An 18,126-nucleotide genomic window follows, 5' to 3' on the forward strand; every position below is an offset into this window, starting at 1 on the left:
GTATTGAGTATAAGTTGATCTTTATTCAGAGCAAATCTCAAAAATGGGATATTTTATATGATTATGCTAGCTTCTTCTTCTTCTTCTTTTTTTCTTTTTCTTTTTTAAGTAGATTATGCAAGCTTGAGATGAGAGCAAATTGCAAAATACGGGATAAAGTTTCGTCCTGGTTGGGCACGATTGGGATTATCTTTATTTTCATTTTGAGGGAGCTTATGAAAAACAATATTTTTTTTTATATCAATATAATTTTGATGTATAATGTCATTTAGTCATTATTGTGATTATAATATTATTTAGATACCACATTTTTTGCAATTATTCTTAATTTCCACAATTACGAAAAAAAGGGAAAAGGGGAGAACATAAAAGAGAAATTTGTAGATTTGATATATAAACTTTTGTTAATCATAAACTGACAAATCATTACAATACTTTAACTTTTAATCAAATGGTATCGTAGTCTATTTTTTTTAAGTGAAGTAATGATATGTAATTGAGTGATCGTACAAAGAATTTTTGTTGATATTAATCTAAAATCAATTTTTGTATTTAGCAATAGGCATAAAAACTCTGCTAAGAATTTCAAATATTGGAATTGAGTTCTGAAAAACTAAGGGTGCGTTTGGTTTGCATTTTCATTTTTTGAAAATTGTTTTTAGAATTTTAAAAATATATTTGGTTTGACTTTTTGTTTTCTACTTTAGAAAATGTATTTTTAAATTTATTTAAAATTACATTTCTTGTCACCGCGTTTTCATTTGATCCAAAATGAGATTCGTGGTTTCAACTAAAAACGAAATTTTATTATTTTCAGTTTTTAGTTCGTTTGAGATAATATTTTTACTTGAAAGTATTTTCAAAAATTCAACTAAATATATTTTAATTATTATTTTCTATTTTCAATAAAAATAAAAATAAAAAATAGTCAAACCAATCACCCTAAGTTTTCGGCAAATCAAATCTATCCTTATCCTTATATTATAAATACAAGGAAATGAGTTTTTAATAATAGAACTTTTCTGTAAATTATAAAAACCAAAGTCATTTTAGAATGAGAAGATTTTTTATATCATATGTAATTTTGATTTAACTATTTTTTAAAATAATTTCTTATTTTTAATTTTTTAGATATTTTAATAAAATAATTTTTCTCCCAAAATTAATTGGGATCAAATATGTATTAACTCTCTTAGTCATTTTTTTATTATAAAAATAAGATATTTTCATAGTGAAAAACTATGACTTAACCTTCGAAATACAGATATTATTGAAATGAGTTTTACCACCAAACATGCATGGACTCTTTTAGTCATCCTATTTTTCTACATTAAGTATTTTTTTCCTTTCAAATACAATTATAAATTATTGAATTTAATTATTTTATTAAAAAAAATTAATCAATTCTAATTCCAATATAAATTTTGAATATCAATACCCCCACATCAAAATAATAGATAAAAAGCTGATATATTTGATTCAAATAAATTATTTTGACTTTAATTTTTAAATTTTATTTAATAACAAGATTTTCATTATAAAAAATAAAGTAATCATTATTATTATACTTTTTAATTTTTTATCAATTAAAATACGTAATTTTATCATTTTTTAAATAATAATTCTATCTCTTATATATTTTTATTTTTAAATTTGATTTCGATTTAAAATGTTCATATAATATTAAAAAAGTCATTTTATCCCCTTTGTTTTTCTGGCGTATTAGGCGCGAACAGCTGTGCAATAAAACTCGAATGTATAACTCCTTGACACTCATTTATTACTCTTTGGTGTCTATTGGGAAAGAAAACACAACGCAGGATATGAAGCCCAAATTTTATGGTGAGCAATCACTCGTACTCCTAGGCTTCTAGCCCCGTGTAGAGTGGGTGATGCTTGATTACAAAATTTTCTCAAACCTCACCTTTGAAAATGTGGTTTTGACTTATCTAAGGTGAGTAACTTATTTTAATGAGCAAGTTAATAAAAAAATTATTAATTAATAATTAAAATAAGGGTTGATATCAACTAATGTGATAATAATACTTTTGTTGTTGATATATACAATAAATTATAAATATATTGAAATATTAATTATTTTATTTGTTTCTCATCACGGATTTTCTCCTTGAGAAACAATTCTATTCGACATTAAATTAATTAGTTCAATTTCATCACAGGCATTTCTTTTAAAATTTAATATATGTGAACACGAGACTAATTTAATTACCTATTAAATATAGGTTTTCATGGCCAAAGCAGTTTGGGCAAGCAGATAGGAAGATAAAAGATGTGACAACAAGAAGTCAATGGTTTAGGATATAAATCACATTATCATAGTTTATGTCAATACCGCGTTTCTATTACCATGAGGACCAAGATCAATGTTGATTGCACACGCACTGGGAAGTTGAATCTGCCAACTCTTGTACATACAAATTTTCAATGACTAAAAAGATCTAATGAACTGATGAAAACGAAGAATATTATGTGTATGGAGCTTTCCATACCATGTTATCGATCTGCTGATTAAATTGACTTTTGTTGACATTAGGGACTCATTGTTGAAGAATATATTAATTCAAGCTGCAATTAATTAAACAAGCTATATCCACAGCCAATGAATTCCTGGTTTCCTTGTGACTTGCTTTCAGATTCAAGTGTCACAGTCACATGCAGTACAGAATCTGGATAAAGGGTGGAAGATAAGCAAAACGATGATTTTCTGCACTTTCTCTGACTTCATATCAATGCTCTCAGCCTCCCTCCGACTCTCACTGTTGCTACTGCTGCTACTCATTACGACACCGTTTCTTAAGACCATCGGAACCACCACCTGCCGCAACGCCACCCGCTGCACCACTCCCATTCCCTTGCCTTCTGCTTTCACTCACAATTTACTTTTACTAATTCTTATTTCTATTTCTTTCTACACCATTTTCCTTTTAATCTAAAAAAGAAAATATGTTTAGAACCTTATTTTCTCTTTTTACCATCATCTTTCTCATAATTTTATCAAAAAATTTGAGAAAATCATTCACAATAAAAATTTACAAATTTTAGAATATTTAGCTGCTAGAAATTTGTTCCCATAAACTCATCAAAAAGTATAAAAAAAGGGCCTAAAAAATGATGAAATCTTTAATCGTCACAAATTATTTAATTCATTTGAATTAAATTACATATGCAAGTTGTTAGGCAGCAATTACTTGACCATGGTTATTAATTGTTTGGTACAATATATTTAAGACTCTTTTAGAAAATAAATCAATAAAAAATGAATATAAAATTTATATTATTTTTCTTTTATCTTCGTTATTGTTTTCTCCATAATTTTTAATGGTGTTTTTTCTCCAGAGTCGAATAATATGGTTTCTGCTACCTAACATATAATTATTAAAACATTTGTCATTAAATTCTTTTAGTAAGAAACTTAATTAAAAAATTATTCCCAAAAATATTATAGATGTCCGTAAATTACTTTTAAAATATTCATATTCCCTTGGTCCCAAAATATTAGTTTTATTTTACACAGACAAGAAAAGAGTAAGTGAAATAATTTTGAAAAATTAATGTTATAAATAAGTAAAAAAAATATAATTAATGTTATATTAAAAAAATTAAAATGACAATTATTTTGAAATAATTTTTTCTTACACCACAATAATAAAATGGAAGAAATAATAATAAACATAGAATTTAACACTTTTAACCTAATATAGTGTGAGTTTCACATGTTCATATCACACTATTTTAATTCATTTTTTTTTCAATTTTCTTTCATTCCTTATCATTCTACACAACCAAACTTACTCTAAAACCCCTACGTGGTGTGGTAGCAGCTCCCCGTGCCTCTAAATCAAAGGCACGGTGCTGAAAAAAAATAAAATCAAAGGCACGGTATGCATATCTTGATATTTAAATTGTATTAGATGTGTAGAACCTTTTGCAGACAATGCACCACTATAATAATATTTTTTAGGTTGTAAACTGAAAAAAAAGAGTATATTACAGTTATGAAAAATATCATTTACCAAAGAAAATGACTAAAAATAAATTACTTTTTTTATGAATTTAAAGGCTAAAATAAATTTACTCCGATTAGTTTTTATGAAGGAATAAGTTAACAATTAACACTTTTTATTATGAACTAAAATTTCACTTCTTTGTTTTAAATTAAAAAGAAGGGTAATTTTATGATTTTTTTAATTTAAAAACACACTCTCTGATCTCTCCCTCTTTTTAATTACTGAGGCTGTCCCATAATTCAAAGCTGCCAATCCCATCCAAAAAAAATGCTCAAATATTCGTCAGATAAAACAATAAATAATATATAGATGATTGTAAATTCTTAAGCACATAGTTCGGCATTTTTGTTGTGCTTCACATTCATCTCATGCTTATGTCTATAAAATTTCCCTTTGTGTCACCTCAGAATTTTCCTTTTCTAAACTCCTCTTATAAGTCAAATTAATAATGTTATTAAGATTTAAATATGTTTTTTCTAGTTGAAATATATTTATTTTTTAGATTTTTATTTATCCAAAAATAATAATTTTTTTATATAAGGTTTCAATTTTCTATTATTAGTGTTTATCCATTATGATAGACAGATAAAATATTATATCATCACTCACTGGTACATAATTATCATGTCAATCAATAATACATTTTTTTTATTTTTATTGTTATCGTCAATATCAACTTAACTGATGCTAACTTCGGATTGATTAGCCAACACAAACTTTAAATTTAGAAAGATGAAAATTAAAATCTCAACATGTCTTCAAGTGCATCGCATTCATGATTAAAAAAAATGGATTCGGGTGCTTCCAAGTCTAATATGAGTACTATGTGGTGTGGTTCCTTATGTGGTGTTATCAAACATAAGAAAAAAATGTTACCTTGGACAATAATCTTATATTTAAATTTAGCATCAAGCCGTCAACTATTCTATTACCTCAATTACTTAAATTAACATCTCAGATTTGAAGTTAATGTCAGTTAAACCGATGCTAATAACAATAAAAAAAGAAAATTTTATCATTAATTGAGATGACAATGATATGACTATTCGTCAATCATCGTTTAAGGGATACACACTTAAGTTATTAAAGCCAAAATACTAAAAACGTCAAATAATAAAATATATATACTTTTTGAATGAGTAACAATCTGAAAAATGAATATATCTCAAATAAAAAAAATATTTAAATCTATTATTAATAATACGTGCTAACGTCCAAATGAGTGGCAATGAAGGATGAAGAGTCTCGTTAGACTTTTCGTAAAGATGCTTTTATATAAGCACGTGTACGTACGATAAATAGTGAGGAGATCCAGAAATATATAACTAAGAACCCTACGTGGTGGGATAGCAGCATCTTGAAGAAGAACCCTTTTGCATATATACAATGCACCAATGTAATCTAGTATTTATGGTTTCTATACCCCGAATGTTCCCCATCATTGATCTTAAGTGGCAATAATGTTTTTAGTTGTTACTTGACTCGCCAAACATGGCGTCTAGGTCTATAGCATCTTTCTTCTTGGCAGGCACTAATCGACATATAACCATGTCTTAAGCCGCAAGATGAAATTGAATGGTGTGTTGCACATTCTACATCCGCTTTTGGCTCCGATAATCTGTTTTTTAAATATTATTTCTTGAATCAATTTCAATATTATAATTATTCTTGTGGCATATATATATATATATTGACGCAGCTAGATATTCTCCCTCTGCACCTTGTGACCGTCTATTAACTTTGGTTTGAAGGTGAAAACTTATCACGAAGATTAAGGAGATCGAAATTAAAAAGGTATAAATTAGAAAGTGGAAAGAGCATATTCCATTTCCTTGCTGTATATATCTTAATTAAACTATCTATCTGTATATGAGCCATGAAGCACCATTCCATTAATTGTAAGCCAAATACAAATACAATACAATACAAGCCTTGGCTTTTCTTTCTTTGACATTCAATTCAATTAGAGAAGAAAGAATGAGAAAGAGTCACTTTCAACAACCTTCATCAGAAGAGCAAAGAGAGGGAAACCCAAGTTCAGATGGGGCGAAGAAGAAGACAGAGGCCAAGGTCACTGATCAGAGTCAGACAAAGAAGGCTATTAAGATTAATAATGAAGACATCAATGCTAGTGCTGATGCCTTCATCAAGAACTTCAGGCAGCAACTTCTCATTCAAAGGCTCCAATCCATAGAGAATTACGAGCAAATGCTTGCAAGGGGCCACTAGCTACCTACCTACCTAATATATATCCTTAATTTCATATATATATATATAAATAAATATTGGTCATTTCTATATCTTGATTAATATTTGTTGTTTCTTTATTCCGTTAATCTATATTGTAGAAGAAGCATGGTTTACAGAGAAATAAGGATCAGGGCAGAATAGTACACATATGACGTACGAATTGTGCACGAATTTGTATTCTTCATTTGGCTTATGGTGTAACATCTTCGTACACTGGAAAATATATATACTGTTTTTATACGTACTTTGCTTTTTTCCTTGCCATTTGTATGCGGTTTTCTATTGTGGCCTTAAAATTAATGGCATCTCGTCATGTCTTTGAAATAAGGATTCCTCTAACAAAATCAGGTAGGGTCCATGATTGATGAATGGTGAACTCTGTTAGTCATATGAAATGATGTTTAGCTTCTTTTATATATGATGAGTTTCTGTTAGGATTCGACATGGTTTTCACTTTTAAAGCATTGGAATGTTATTTGGTGTGAGTGATTCAACACTCATCCTTTAACCAGGATCTTGCGAGATTGACCCTCGAGTTACAATATTTAATAACAACAAGTATGTTACTCTTTAGTGGGCCGACACAAAGGAAAATTATTGGTCAGGCTCACATGTTTTAATAGCAACTTCTGTGGCGAAATAAATCTTAATATTTAATACAGTGTTGATGTTATAATTTAAATGTTATGTTTTTTTTTAATTTGGTATTCCTTAAAATTTAACTTGGATTTTTTAAAATACAAATTTTACCTACAAATTTTTGCTGCCATTTTTTAATAGATGCCAAACAATTTCTGGGTATACTACTTGTTAAATTCTGAAAAAGGTTTTATTTGAACTTTGAAACTGTTTTAAATATAAAATATATTCATTTAAACACAAATTTGCATGTTAACTTTTGGAACGGAACATACAATGAAATTTAGAAAAATAAATAAGGGGTTTTGGTAGATGAGTGAAACTTCCCGCACCTCTTAGTTTTGCTTTAGTCACCATATTACATTCTGGAATGTAATGGAGGTACAGGAAGCAACACTCTTGGTCGATAAATAAAAAAGTGGTAAAATGCCTATATAGATATTTTGGGCTTAAGCCCACGTAAAACGGAACCTCAAAGAAAACGGTCATTTGGGCTGAGATTTGCGACAACATTCAGTCACGGTAAATTCTATTTGCAACCCGTTGTCTCTCTTGATAACGATGCTGTGGTTAACCAATTAAGCACATTCAAGTAGTGTAATGATAAGTTTTTTGTGATCTGGACCATGTGAGCTGGCCGCATTAAATTCATCATGGGTCCAATAAATTATATAGGAGCTTTTATAATTTTGGAAATAAATAATTGCAGACAAAATTGGCATTCCGAGTCAGCTTTTCTGTTTGTTTGCTCATGAAAGACAATTTTCAGTATCTTATTGTCAGTTAAAATTTTAACTTAATATTTTAAAAATATTTACATATAATCTTTTCGTGTGATTCGTACTCTACTCTTTCGTATCATATAACACTCCTGTTTTGTTAAACCAGGTCTCCATAACGGTAATGAAGTATCGAAGAGAAAATTTCCGCAGGCATACAACGGGGTTTTGTACAGTAACACGACAATAATATAATAATAAAAATAGCACTTGCTTTGCTAAAGAGAAAAACGAGTCAGTATAATATGTGACGTTTTACATAAAGAGTATCTAAACTTAATTAATTATCAAAACATACAATTGACTTAAATAGTGTGCAAGTGTAAACAAAATAGTTGATAATGGTTTGAGTTTGCAACTTGCAAGAAAGCAATTCTATATATAGTAACTGTTTTTCATTTTTTAAGTAAAGTTGAACCTCACAACGAAATAAATTAAGGAAATATCGTGTAAGAAAAAAAAAATAACGCTTTTCAAGATCACGAACACACTAAGCTTGCTTTTATAAAATCATAAATTGTTGTGTCTCATTATCTAATATTTATCTTCCAAAAGTCTGAATGATTTTTTAACAAGTAGTATCTGTTTTGTACGAACTGCGAAGGATGGATGTGTAGTTTCCTACGTGGACTGACGGATGCTTCATCCTTGATTGTTGGCGAGGGACTGAGGATCTCAAAGATAATTTAATAAAGAATGGATACAGGTAGATGATGATTGTATGTAGATATATTGGTTATGGGTGTTATTTGGATCCGGATTAACTTGTCATCTAATTCAATTGAATTTGTTATGTATTTTGATCCAAATTAATTCAATCTAATTAAAATTTGATCATAGATAATAAGTTTTATTTTTTAGAACTTGATCCAACACAATTAAATTAATTATCATATATAAATACATAACTTTTTAGCTCACATAATTTATTAAATTAAATTATTTATGTTTTTATTTAAGTTGTTTATGTTTTCTCATATTAACATAATATTTTATTTTTATTTAAAATAAAAATATTATATCAGTATTAAAATCATTAATTTTATTAGTCAAATATTATTATAATTTTATCTATTTTAGATGTATTTAATCATTATATATTTATAAAACTTTATACATAACTAAATTATTATTCTTAAAATTTTTAAATTTTACAATTTTTTTAAAAATATTCAGACCCAATTAATTCAATTCAACTTAATTCATTTATGATTGGATTAAATTTGATTATATAAAATTTACACAATTCTAACCCATAAAATTTTGATAAGGTTGAATAATAAATACTACTCGTGTCATTGATTTTAAATTAATTCATAAAAAATATTTTTAAAAAAAATTAAAAAAAATTCTAAAAAAGAATGTTTTATAAAATAATATTGAAATTGAATGTAATGTCCGTATCAGTTTTATAAAAGAATAAAATTAAAATTTTGAATGTAATGTTATGGTGGGTGTAGCAGCAATTTGTATGGCACTGCTGTTGTATTGGTGAAGGGGCGTGGCCCAATAAGATTTCAAAGAGTGAATAAAATGTTGGGCCCGAGCGAGGCTTGGGAGTGAGGATTGCATTCTGTTTCGGGGTTCCGCTTTGCTTTTCCTTAACACATTTGATTCAATAAACAAATCGTTAGGGTTTTTGGTTGTGAGAGTGAAAGAGAACAATGGAAGGCATAACAGAGGGTGTGAACAACATCAACATTAACATCTCCGATTCGTATAAGAAGAATCGCATTCAGGTCTCTAACACCAAGAAGCCCCTCTTCTTCTACGTTAATCTCGCCAAGGTAACACCACTTCATGTTCCGATTCTGAAGCTCGCGAGAGTCTTTTCTTTTCATGTTTAATTTTGTTGATTCTGCAGAGATATATGCAACAGCATGATGAGGTCGAGCTCTCAGCTCTAGGAATGGGTATTGAAATCCCTCTCGTCTTTTTTCCTCTTTTATTCCTTGAATTTCGCTTGTGTTGGTTCTATTGATCAGTAATGCGGACTCGTTCTTTTCGTTCATTCAGGTATTATTCTAGTTATAGGCTTGCTAAATATAAATCCGTGTGATTGAGAATTTTGAAAAACTCGCAGAATGATCCAAGTATCCAACATTCGTTGGACTAAAGATGTTACTCTGTTCTTCTGACTAAACTTTCTATACTGATACTGGCAACCATCACTATGTGCTTATGCTCAGTTTTAACGTTTGGCCTCCCCTTCTCCAATCCCTTACGTAGCTTGGTACGTAGCTTGGTACGTGGCATAGGTTTGTTTGCTGTGCTGACCCATGCTATCCTTTAGCTAGGGCCTAGGCGTGTAACAATTTAAGTTTGAAAAATCTGACTACGATAAATTGGAATAACTATTTTTTAATATAGCTGTATTTTTGGATGTCATGTAATTAGAGTTTTTCCTTTGACTGGTGGCTACCTTGAAGATAAATAATATTATAACAAAATTAAAGAAATTCATGATTAATAATAACTCAGAGTTTACACATGCAATCAACATCAATTTAGGAGCAATAAGAACATAGTAATGAAGTCAAAAAATGAAAGATGATGATGCAATAAAAAAGCATAACAAATTAGATAAGAATTAGCTAAATATGAATTGGAAAGTCTAGAGGAAGAAGAAAGAATAGAACACAGGAAAACAGAGTGTGAAGAAACATAGGTCAAAAAAGAGTTAACTTTTTGTTGAATTTTCAAGGGGATTTCAAATCCCATTGTTGTTAAAGCAAAAAAATGCATTAGAAATTTGGGGAGAAAATCAGCAATCACAATTTTACCCAAAAAAACCTAAACAATGTTTCAGTGGTAAAAATGGCTTTTTGAATCCTATATCCTGGTAACACACTGCTATATAGTATATAGCATGCCTGCAATGAATTGAAAACCAGTCCGCTATAGTGTGCTATTGACGGCTATGATCTGTTATTCAATTTGATAGAAGATAAAAATGCTGGGAGAAAACTGTTGCAAGAACAGTCTGCGAAGTATATTTGCATTGATGAAATGTAGATTAGAGGAACATTTTTTAATTTTATAAATTAGAGGGCAATAACTCATTGATGATATGTGACTGTCATATTGTCTCCTGAAAAGAGTAGAACTTTATTACAATGCAATTTATTTCATGATTTATTATTTATGTGACTTTCTAATTCTCGTTTTTCTTTTCTCTTTCACTGGTTCCAATTTTAATGTGATTTCTGAATTTTCACCCCCTTTTGCATTGTCACAGCTATTGCCACAGTAGTAACTGTTGCTGAAATTTTGAAAAACAACGGACTTGCTGTTGAAAAGAGTGAGATTCTATTTTTTTTTCTTCGTTTCTCTCTTTCTCTCTCTCCTGAGAAAGGGCCCCTCTCCCTTGTTCACGCAATCTTATTCTTCAATTGTTGAATAATCTAATTTAATTAATGATGGAATCTTCATGCAGAAATCACGACATCAACTGTTGACATAAAGGATGACTCTAGAGGTCGACCTGTTCAAAAGGCCAAGGTAAGGCAGGAAACAAGTTTTTTTGCTTACTCTAGAATGTTTGCTTGGAGCCTATTTGTCCTTGATGTGTTTGAGCACCTGCACGTGTTTGTGCACATACTTGACTCTTGAAACTTAAAAGAAGCTCGTTTAAAATAGATAAATAAATAATCAGCAGCTTCTGTTGATTTTATGCTATAGCCTAACAATCTCCTTTTTTCCTACCCATGGTTTTGCATTCTGCTTTATGATTTGTCTGAGTTATGCTTTTGATAAATCATGTTCAGATTGAAATAGTACTCGGGAAGACAGAAAACTTCGATGAGTTGATGGCTGCTGCGGCTGCTGAAGATGGTGAAAATAGAGATGTTGAAGAGCAGAGTGCATGAAGTTCTTCAAAAATTTACTCCCGAATCTGTTGAAGATATGTACCGTTTAGTGATTTGCATTTTTGTTGTCGCGAGGTAGAGGACATGTCATTATAGACTGACCAGCAATATTGAACAACAAAAATTCCTTCGTTTCTTTTCTCTAGAAAATAGGCTTTTCTTATTTTCATTCTTGCTGGGTTTATGCCTTATTTTTTCGGAGAGGTAGAGGGTCATGAAACGTCTAATCTTCTGAAAATTTATATATCTTTGTTTCAATTGCCTTATTGATCCATCTGAATCATGAAGGATAACCTTTCATTTCCTATCCTATCCTTTTTCATCGACATATTTGAACAACAATGACCTTTTTAATGGTGAGGCTCATAACCTCTATTTCTCACAGCATATTTACTCCCCTCTTGTTTATTTATTTTATAAAAGGGAAAAATTGCATTTTTTAATTATAATAAATAAGAAAAATAAGTTGTATTAAATTTATAAAATAGACATGTACCAAAAAAAATATGTACGAATAAATTTATAAAATAGACATCTAACAAATATCTAGATGGAAGCAGAAATGTATCGGGTCTAAGGATCTTTGCGTAAAGTTGCAAAGGATTGGTCGAAACATTAGTACTAGTTGGTGGTTCATTTCCGCCTGGTTTGATTAATTAATTTTTCATAAATTTTAATTTTATTTTAAGATTACTCATGATATTAAATAATTTAAGAACCAATTATTTATTTAATTGACCTCAAACAAAAATGAAAATAAATAACTGTCTTAAATAATCAATAAAATTTAGATAATTGTCTTATTTTAAATTTTTATCATTACTGCAACTATCAAATTTAATAGATATTTTTATTTTTCTTTCATATCATTTATATATAAAATTAAAAATTTATATTTTTAATTAAAAGGTAACAGTTAAAATTATAAAATATTAAAATGTTAATAATTATTATTTTTAATTCACTTTAGGTAAATAGTTATTATAAAAAGAACAAAATTTTAGAAAAATAATTTTCATTTATTGTACAACTTCTAAATATAATACCTTAAATATTTTTCCAGCATTTTCATTATAATTTTTAATTAATAATTATAGATAAATAGTATGACTTTTAATTAAAAGTTATAGATAAAAATTATAAAAATTAGAATTACAGCCATATATATTTTTTCTAAGGTGAACAGAGGTTATAATGATTAAAAATAATTAATAAGATTTTATAATTTTATTGCATATATATTTATGTGTTTTAGTATAATTTTAATTATTAACTTTATAAAAAAAACTTTTAATTAATAATTATAAAATTTTAATTTTCCACATAAATGATATGAGAGAGAAATTAAAAATGATGCATTAAATGTAGTAGTTATAACATGATAAAATTTTAGAAAAAGATAATTATCTAAATTCTATTGGTTATTTAAGATGATTGTTTAATCTTTTTTATTTGGGGTCAATTAGACAAATCCATTTTTTTAACTAATGAGTATGAAAAAATTTATTTTGTTGATAGCTCAATAAATATACTCATTTTAATGGAGAAATGAGTGCATATCATCAATAAAAACTCATAATTAATTAGGGATAAAAAAATTAATAGTTTCTTATAATTAGGACCAATAAAATATTATATTTTATTTCTTATATATAAGACCGAATCTTATATTAAAAATAAGCAAATATAATATTGATTCGTTTAAACTTAAACTTAAATCATAAATAAACATTACAAATAAAATCATCCAACATTATAAAATTAAGTCATTAAATAGATATAAATCTATATTACTAATTGAAACACCAAATAACATATACCAACGGTTCACAATTTGAAGTCAATTTTAAAAGAATTTATTTATAAATTCATAAATTTAAACATAAAAATAAAAGAATAGTTTAATATTCTTAAAAAAAATATTAAATAAATTTAATATAAGATATGTTGAATTAGAATTCTTTATTTATGTTAAATTATTTTATTAGTCATAAAATTAAGAAAATATGTTTTATAATATATATATAATATAAGTTATTTACTTAAGTAACATTTTAATTACATTAATATTTAACATATATGATATATATGTGCGAGGTGGATACTTTATTACCTCTAATGCATTTATTCCCATAAAATTTGCCGATAAATACCAATCTCCATTCCCACTTCCAATAAATAAATAATTATCATCTCTGCTTCCAAATGCTTTTGAAGATATCCTTAAGATTCGAGTACATTTTACCATTCCTACTCTTTTTAATATTGGATGTTCAACAAACACGGCATAATGCATTTTGAACCTAAATTAATTATGCGTGCCAGTGGAATCCAACGAAAATAAGAAATAAAGCATGTTTTACTACTATTTAGTAGGAACACCAGATGATCGATCATGACATTTATTATGATTTATTATACATACTAGCTAATTGGAATATTGAAGGCATAACAGACTCTGCTTTATCATAAAACAAGCTTGCAAGTCAATCTATATTGTTGGCATTATCAGTAGGGAGGGATGTTTCAAGGGAGATAAAGAGTTAAATTTCTATGCTAGAAAAAGGATTATAGGCTGATCAAACCGGGTATTCTTGTACTAGTAATATACTAATATGGCAAGTACCTAACTCCAAGATACTTTACCCTTTATGTCTGAGATCATTTAATGGCACAATAGATGGGCCAATAATAGGTGGGGTACCTGCATCATGAACAAAATGAATATGATGATTTGTTTTTATAAAATATAGAATAAAGAAATGGAGAAGTAATTGGCAAAACTATATATATATATATATATATATACCTGCAGTGGGATTTACGCATTGATTAAGAGATGGAATGAGACAAGCTGCTAAAAGTGATGCAGCAAGATTAGGAGCAGTCAAACAAGTATGTGCAGTGACATGAGCGCAGGTTCTCAAGACAGTTAGGAATTTGATAATGTGAATGAGGAAAGGGTTAGGAGATTCGGGTGGGGATACTTGAGAAGTAGCACCTATGTTTGGTGGCTTTATGGGTGGTGGTAAGTTTATTGGAAAACCATTTACGGATGGCTGAAACACTTGGGGTGTTTTGGATTCAACTGCTTCATGTTCATGCTCTACGTACTAAGCATTTCTCGATAGAATCCAAAATGCCTCACTTCCACTACTTCATGTTTCAGCAACATGCCAAGTGCAACGTGTCACAAACCTTTGGAATTTAGGGTTCTCATAAGCCTCAGCTTCGCTAAAGAGACCAATATCAACGTCTTCTGCAGGATTAATGGATTTATCATCAATTCCAACACCTGCAACTGTTCACCTATAAATAGGAATACAGTAATTAGTACCACTCTCATTTTCTCCATTATACCTACCCGTGAATTGAACTAGCTACTTTTCACCTTAATTTTAGTACATTTTGGTTGGTGCTCATGTATTTTTACTTACACAATACGTGAATTTTGCAATATGAATATAACAGAATCTAGGAAATGTAAAAAAATGTTTATTATTAAAAACATTATATCGACCTTTCATCTTATTATATATTATGACTCGTTTGCTTTCCAAGAGCTAGAAGAATATCTGCCTTTCTAACATTAAAAAGGAATATAGTTACATAAAATACTAAATTTATTTTATCATTACACTAATTACTATTGCATTCATATTTATTTATTTCCTTTTTCTTCAGTTAAAGAGTGTTATATATATATATATATATATATATATATATAGTCAAATAGTTGTTTAAAGTGATGAATTATGGTTTGAACTTTAAATTTCCATTTGAAGAGATGTTTAATTACAATATTTAAGAATTTAACTCCGTTAAAATAAGAGAATATATAGTTAATTATGATTGTTGTTTAAAAAAATTAATGATTATCATATATTTATGAAAAATTCAACTGTAATAATCTTTTTAATTAATTGTAACTATTTATTTTAAAGAGGCAATACATTTGATGCGTGACTATATACATGCGGCCTTGGGTAAGATTATTTCTTACAAAAAATACCTGTAAGAAAAATATAGCTATATATGTAATTATTATTTTTAATTATATTCAATAAATTATCAAGTATTTGTCATAAAATTAGTATACAATTAAAAAATATTTTACGGCCCTTCGTTTATTGGATAGAACAAAAACTTGCATCAAGCATTAATTTGAGAGAAATTCGGTTTAACAAAAGATTCTTCATTCAAATTAAGCAGGATATATTCAATTAGGATTTTAAAAGACTAAAGTTTTAAGTTATTCAACTAATTTTTTTAAATAATAAATAAGTCTTCTTGTATTTAATTATAAAAAATCATAATAATCTTAATTAGATATGAGAATAATTTCAGTTGATAATTGATATTCAATTAAGATTTTTACCACTTAAAAAAAAATTAATTCTGTAGTTAAGATTGGGGTTGTTTATTTCGGCGTAAATTCTGGGATGAATAGCTGACCTACACCTAAATTTACCCAATGATACAAAATATTAATATAAAGAACTCTGTAGTTAAGATTGGGGGGGTTCAACACGGAATTGGATTCCCAATAATAGGCAGCGTAGAACAATAATATGATGTTAAAAAACTATATTGTTAAAAGCTAGCTATACTCAATTTTGTTTTAAAAAACTAATAATATTTAAGAAGTTTAAACATGTTGGGTAACAAACGCAGCAGAACGCAACTTTAGGTTTCGATCCTAAATTGAATATGCGTGCGTGCAAATAGAAATCCAAGAAAAATAGAAATAAGCCTTTTTTATGACTATTTATTTAGTAGGAACACCATATCGTTCGTAACATTCAGCTATTTATTTATGCATGCCAGTGATGCAGCTATTGGAATTTTGAAGGGATACAAAATCCTTCATCATAAAACAAGCTAGCTTGCTTAAATCTAGTTGACATGTCCATTTATTCTTCCAACATATTTTCCTGTATGCCCTAATTATATTGGCGGGCTACCTGCATCAACAAAGATAATTTTTAAACCATCATTAAAATCTAAACAACTGATAAAAGACACATTATTATACTACTAAAACATAATATTATACACGGGATTACACATTAATTTAAATGCACTTAAGTATATGTATTTGTGTAAAATGAATTTATCTCTCTTTTAAAATATGGACATTATAAAATTTGATCGATAAAACCCCAGTTATTTAATATCAATGGAGAAAAAATAAATATTTTTCATGATTTTGTTACTCGAAAATTCCACATGAAAGAATGCGTTAATTATTCCTGTATTTGTATGAAAAAAATGTTATTGACATGAAGGACATTTGTATAAATTAAAACAATGAGAAGTATATAAAAAAGTAGTGAGAAGTCAAGATAGAATTTAGTTTTTACAAGGCTTATATATGAAGTGAGTTTGTTAGTAAAATGAAAAAAAGTGTATTAATTTATAAATGATTTAAAAAGAAAAAGGGAAAAGAAGACGTACCAGATTCAGCTCCAGGAGGATAGACGCATTGATTCATGGAAGGAGTGAGACAAGCCTCTAAATCTGATGTAGCAACATTTGGAGCAGTGAGACAAGTTCGTGCAGTGACATGACTACAGATTCCCAAGACGGTTCGTAATTGTGTAGTCTGAATGAGGAGTGGCAAATCTTGAACTTGATCACGTCGTGCGCCAAGAAGGTTCGTAATTGTATTGTATGAATGAGGAATGTAAGGTTTTGGAAATGGAACTATGTTAGTTCCTGGAAATGGAATTATTTTTAATGGCGGTCCTGGTCGAATCGGTGGAAGTGGAATTACTCTTCCAAGAGTTCCAGCATCTGTTTGATGGTTATCTAATTTGGAGCGACGACCACGAGGTGAAAATGGAACTATGTTTGGAGGTCTTGGAAATGGAATTATGTTAGGATCTACTGGAGGTCTTGGTGGAAAGGGTGGAAGTATAATTAGGTCTCCAAGAGTTCCAGCATCTGTTTGATGGTTATCTAATTTGGAGCGACGACGTCTTGGAAATGGAACTATGTTTGGAGGTCTTGGAAATGGAACTATGTTAGTTCCTGGAAATGGAATTATTTTTAATGGCGGTCCTGGTCGAATCGGTGGAAGTGGAATTACTTTTCCAAGAGTTCCAGCATCTGTTTGATGGTTATCTAATTTGGAGCGACGACGTTTTATAAATGGAACTATGTTTGGAGGTCTTGGAAATGGAATTATGTTAGGATCTACTGGAGGTCTTGGTGGAAAGGGTGGAAGTGTAATTAGGTCTCCAAGAGTTCCAACATTTGTTTGATGGTCTAGCAAGCATCTCTCCATAGAATCCAAAAGGCAAAGAGCCAACCCATCCTGCTTCTGCATTAATGCTTCACTTCCACTACTACTAGTAGTAGTACTGCATGTTTCACCAACATGCCCAGTGCAATCTGTTATCAACTTTTTTAATTTAGGAGACTCATACGCCTCAGCTGCTGCATCTTCTGCAGTTGCTGCACCTATAAATAGGAATACGGTAATTACTATCACTCTCATTAATATTTTCTCCTCCATTTTCTTACTTAATTTGAGACTAATTTGGTGGGTGCTCATGT

General features: G+C 28.9%; 3 protein-coding genes across 3 annotated transcripts; 1 reads left to right on the forward strand and 2 right to left on the reverse strand.

Moving 5' to 3' along the window:
- Positions 1-9,337: 9,337 nt before the first annotated feature.
- Positions 9,338-11,828, forward strand: LOC100527358 (uncharacterized). The gene is given in 5 exon segments (NM_001251804.1): positions 9,338-9,483; positions 9,561-9,609; positions 10,935-10,997; positions 11,133-11,197; positions 11,464-11,828. Coding segments are annotated over 5 exon segments (402 nt in total). The 5' UTR covers positions 9,338-9,360; the 3' UTR covers positions 11,566-11,828.
- A 2,094-nt stretch (positions 11,829-13,922) lies between these two features.
- Positions 13,923-14,920, reverse strand: LOC100799765 (nodulin-23). The gene is made up of 3 exons (XM_041007955.1): positions 14,903-14,920; positions 14,375-14,678; positions 13,923-14,269 (listed from the first exon to the last, which is right to left on the reverse strand). The coding sequence occupies exons 1-3, from the start codon at positions 14,918-14,920 to the stop codon at positions 14,208-14,210; spliced, it is 384 nt and encodes a 127-aa protein (XP_040863889.1). The 3' UTR covers positions 13,923-14,207.
- A 1,263-nt stretch (positions 14,921-16,183) lies between these two features.
- N-44 (nodulin-44) lies at positions 16,184-18,126 on the reverse strand. Its single transcript, NM_001248926.2, has 2 exons — positions 17,023-18,126; positions 16,184-16,529 (listed from the first exon to the last, which is right to left on the reverse strand). Exons 1-2 carry the CDS (start codon positions 18,122-18,124, stop codon positions 16,513-16,515), a joined length of 1,119 nt encoding a protein of 372 aa, NP_001235855.2. The 5' UTR covers positions 18,125-18,126; the 3' UTR covers positions 16,184-16,512.

The sequence above is a fragment of the Glycine max genome, chromosome 13 (genome assembly GCF_000004515.6).
Source record: "Glycine max cultivar Williams 82 chromosome 13, Glycine_max_v4.0, whole genome shotgun sequence".
Classification (NCBI taxonomy): domain Eukaryota; kingdom Viridiplantae; phylum Streptophyta; class Magnoliopsida; order Fabales; family Fabaceae; genus Glycine; species Glycine max.

What these genes read in the sequence shown, in the direction of transcription:
- LOC100799765 (XM_041007955.1), bottom strand. An exon ending in ATGCGTAAATCCCACTGCAG is followed by an intron (nt 14,270 to 14,374) that starts GTATATATATAT and finishes TTCATGATGCAG; the next exon opens with GTACCCCACCTATTATTGGC.
- N-44 (NM_001248926.2), bottom strand. Translation starts at nt 18,124, where the DNA reads ATGAGCACCCACCAAATTAGTCTCAAATTAAGTAAGAAAATGGAGGAG.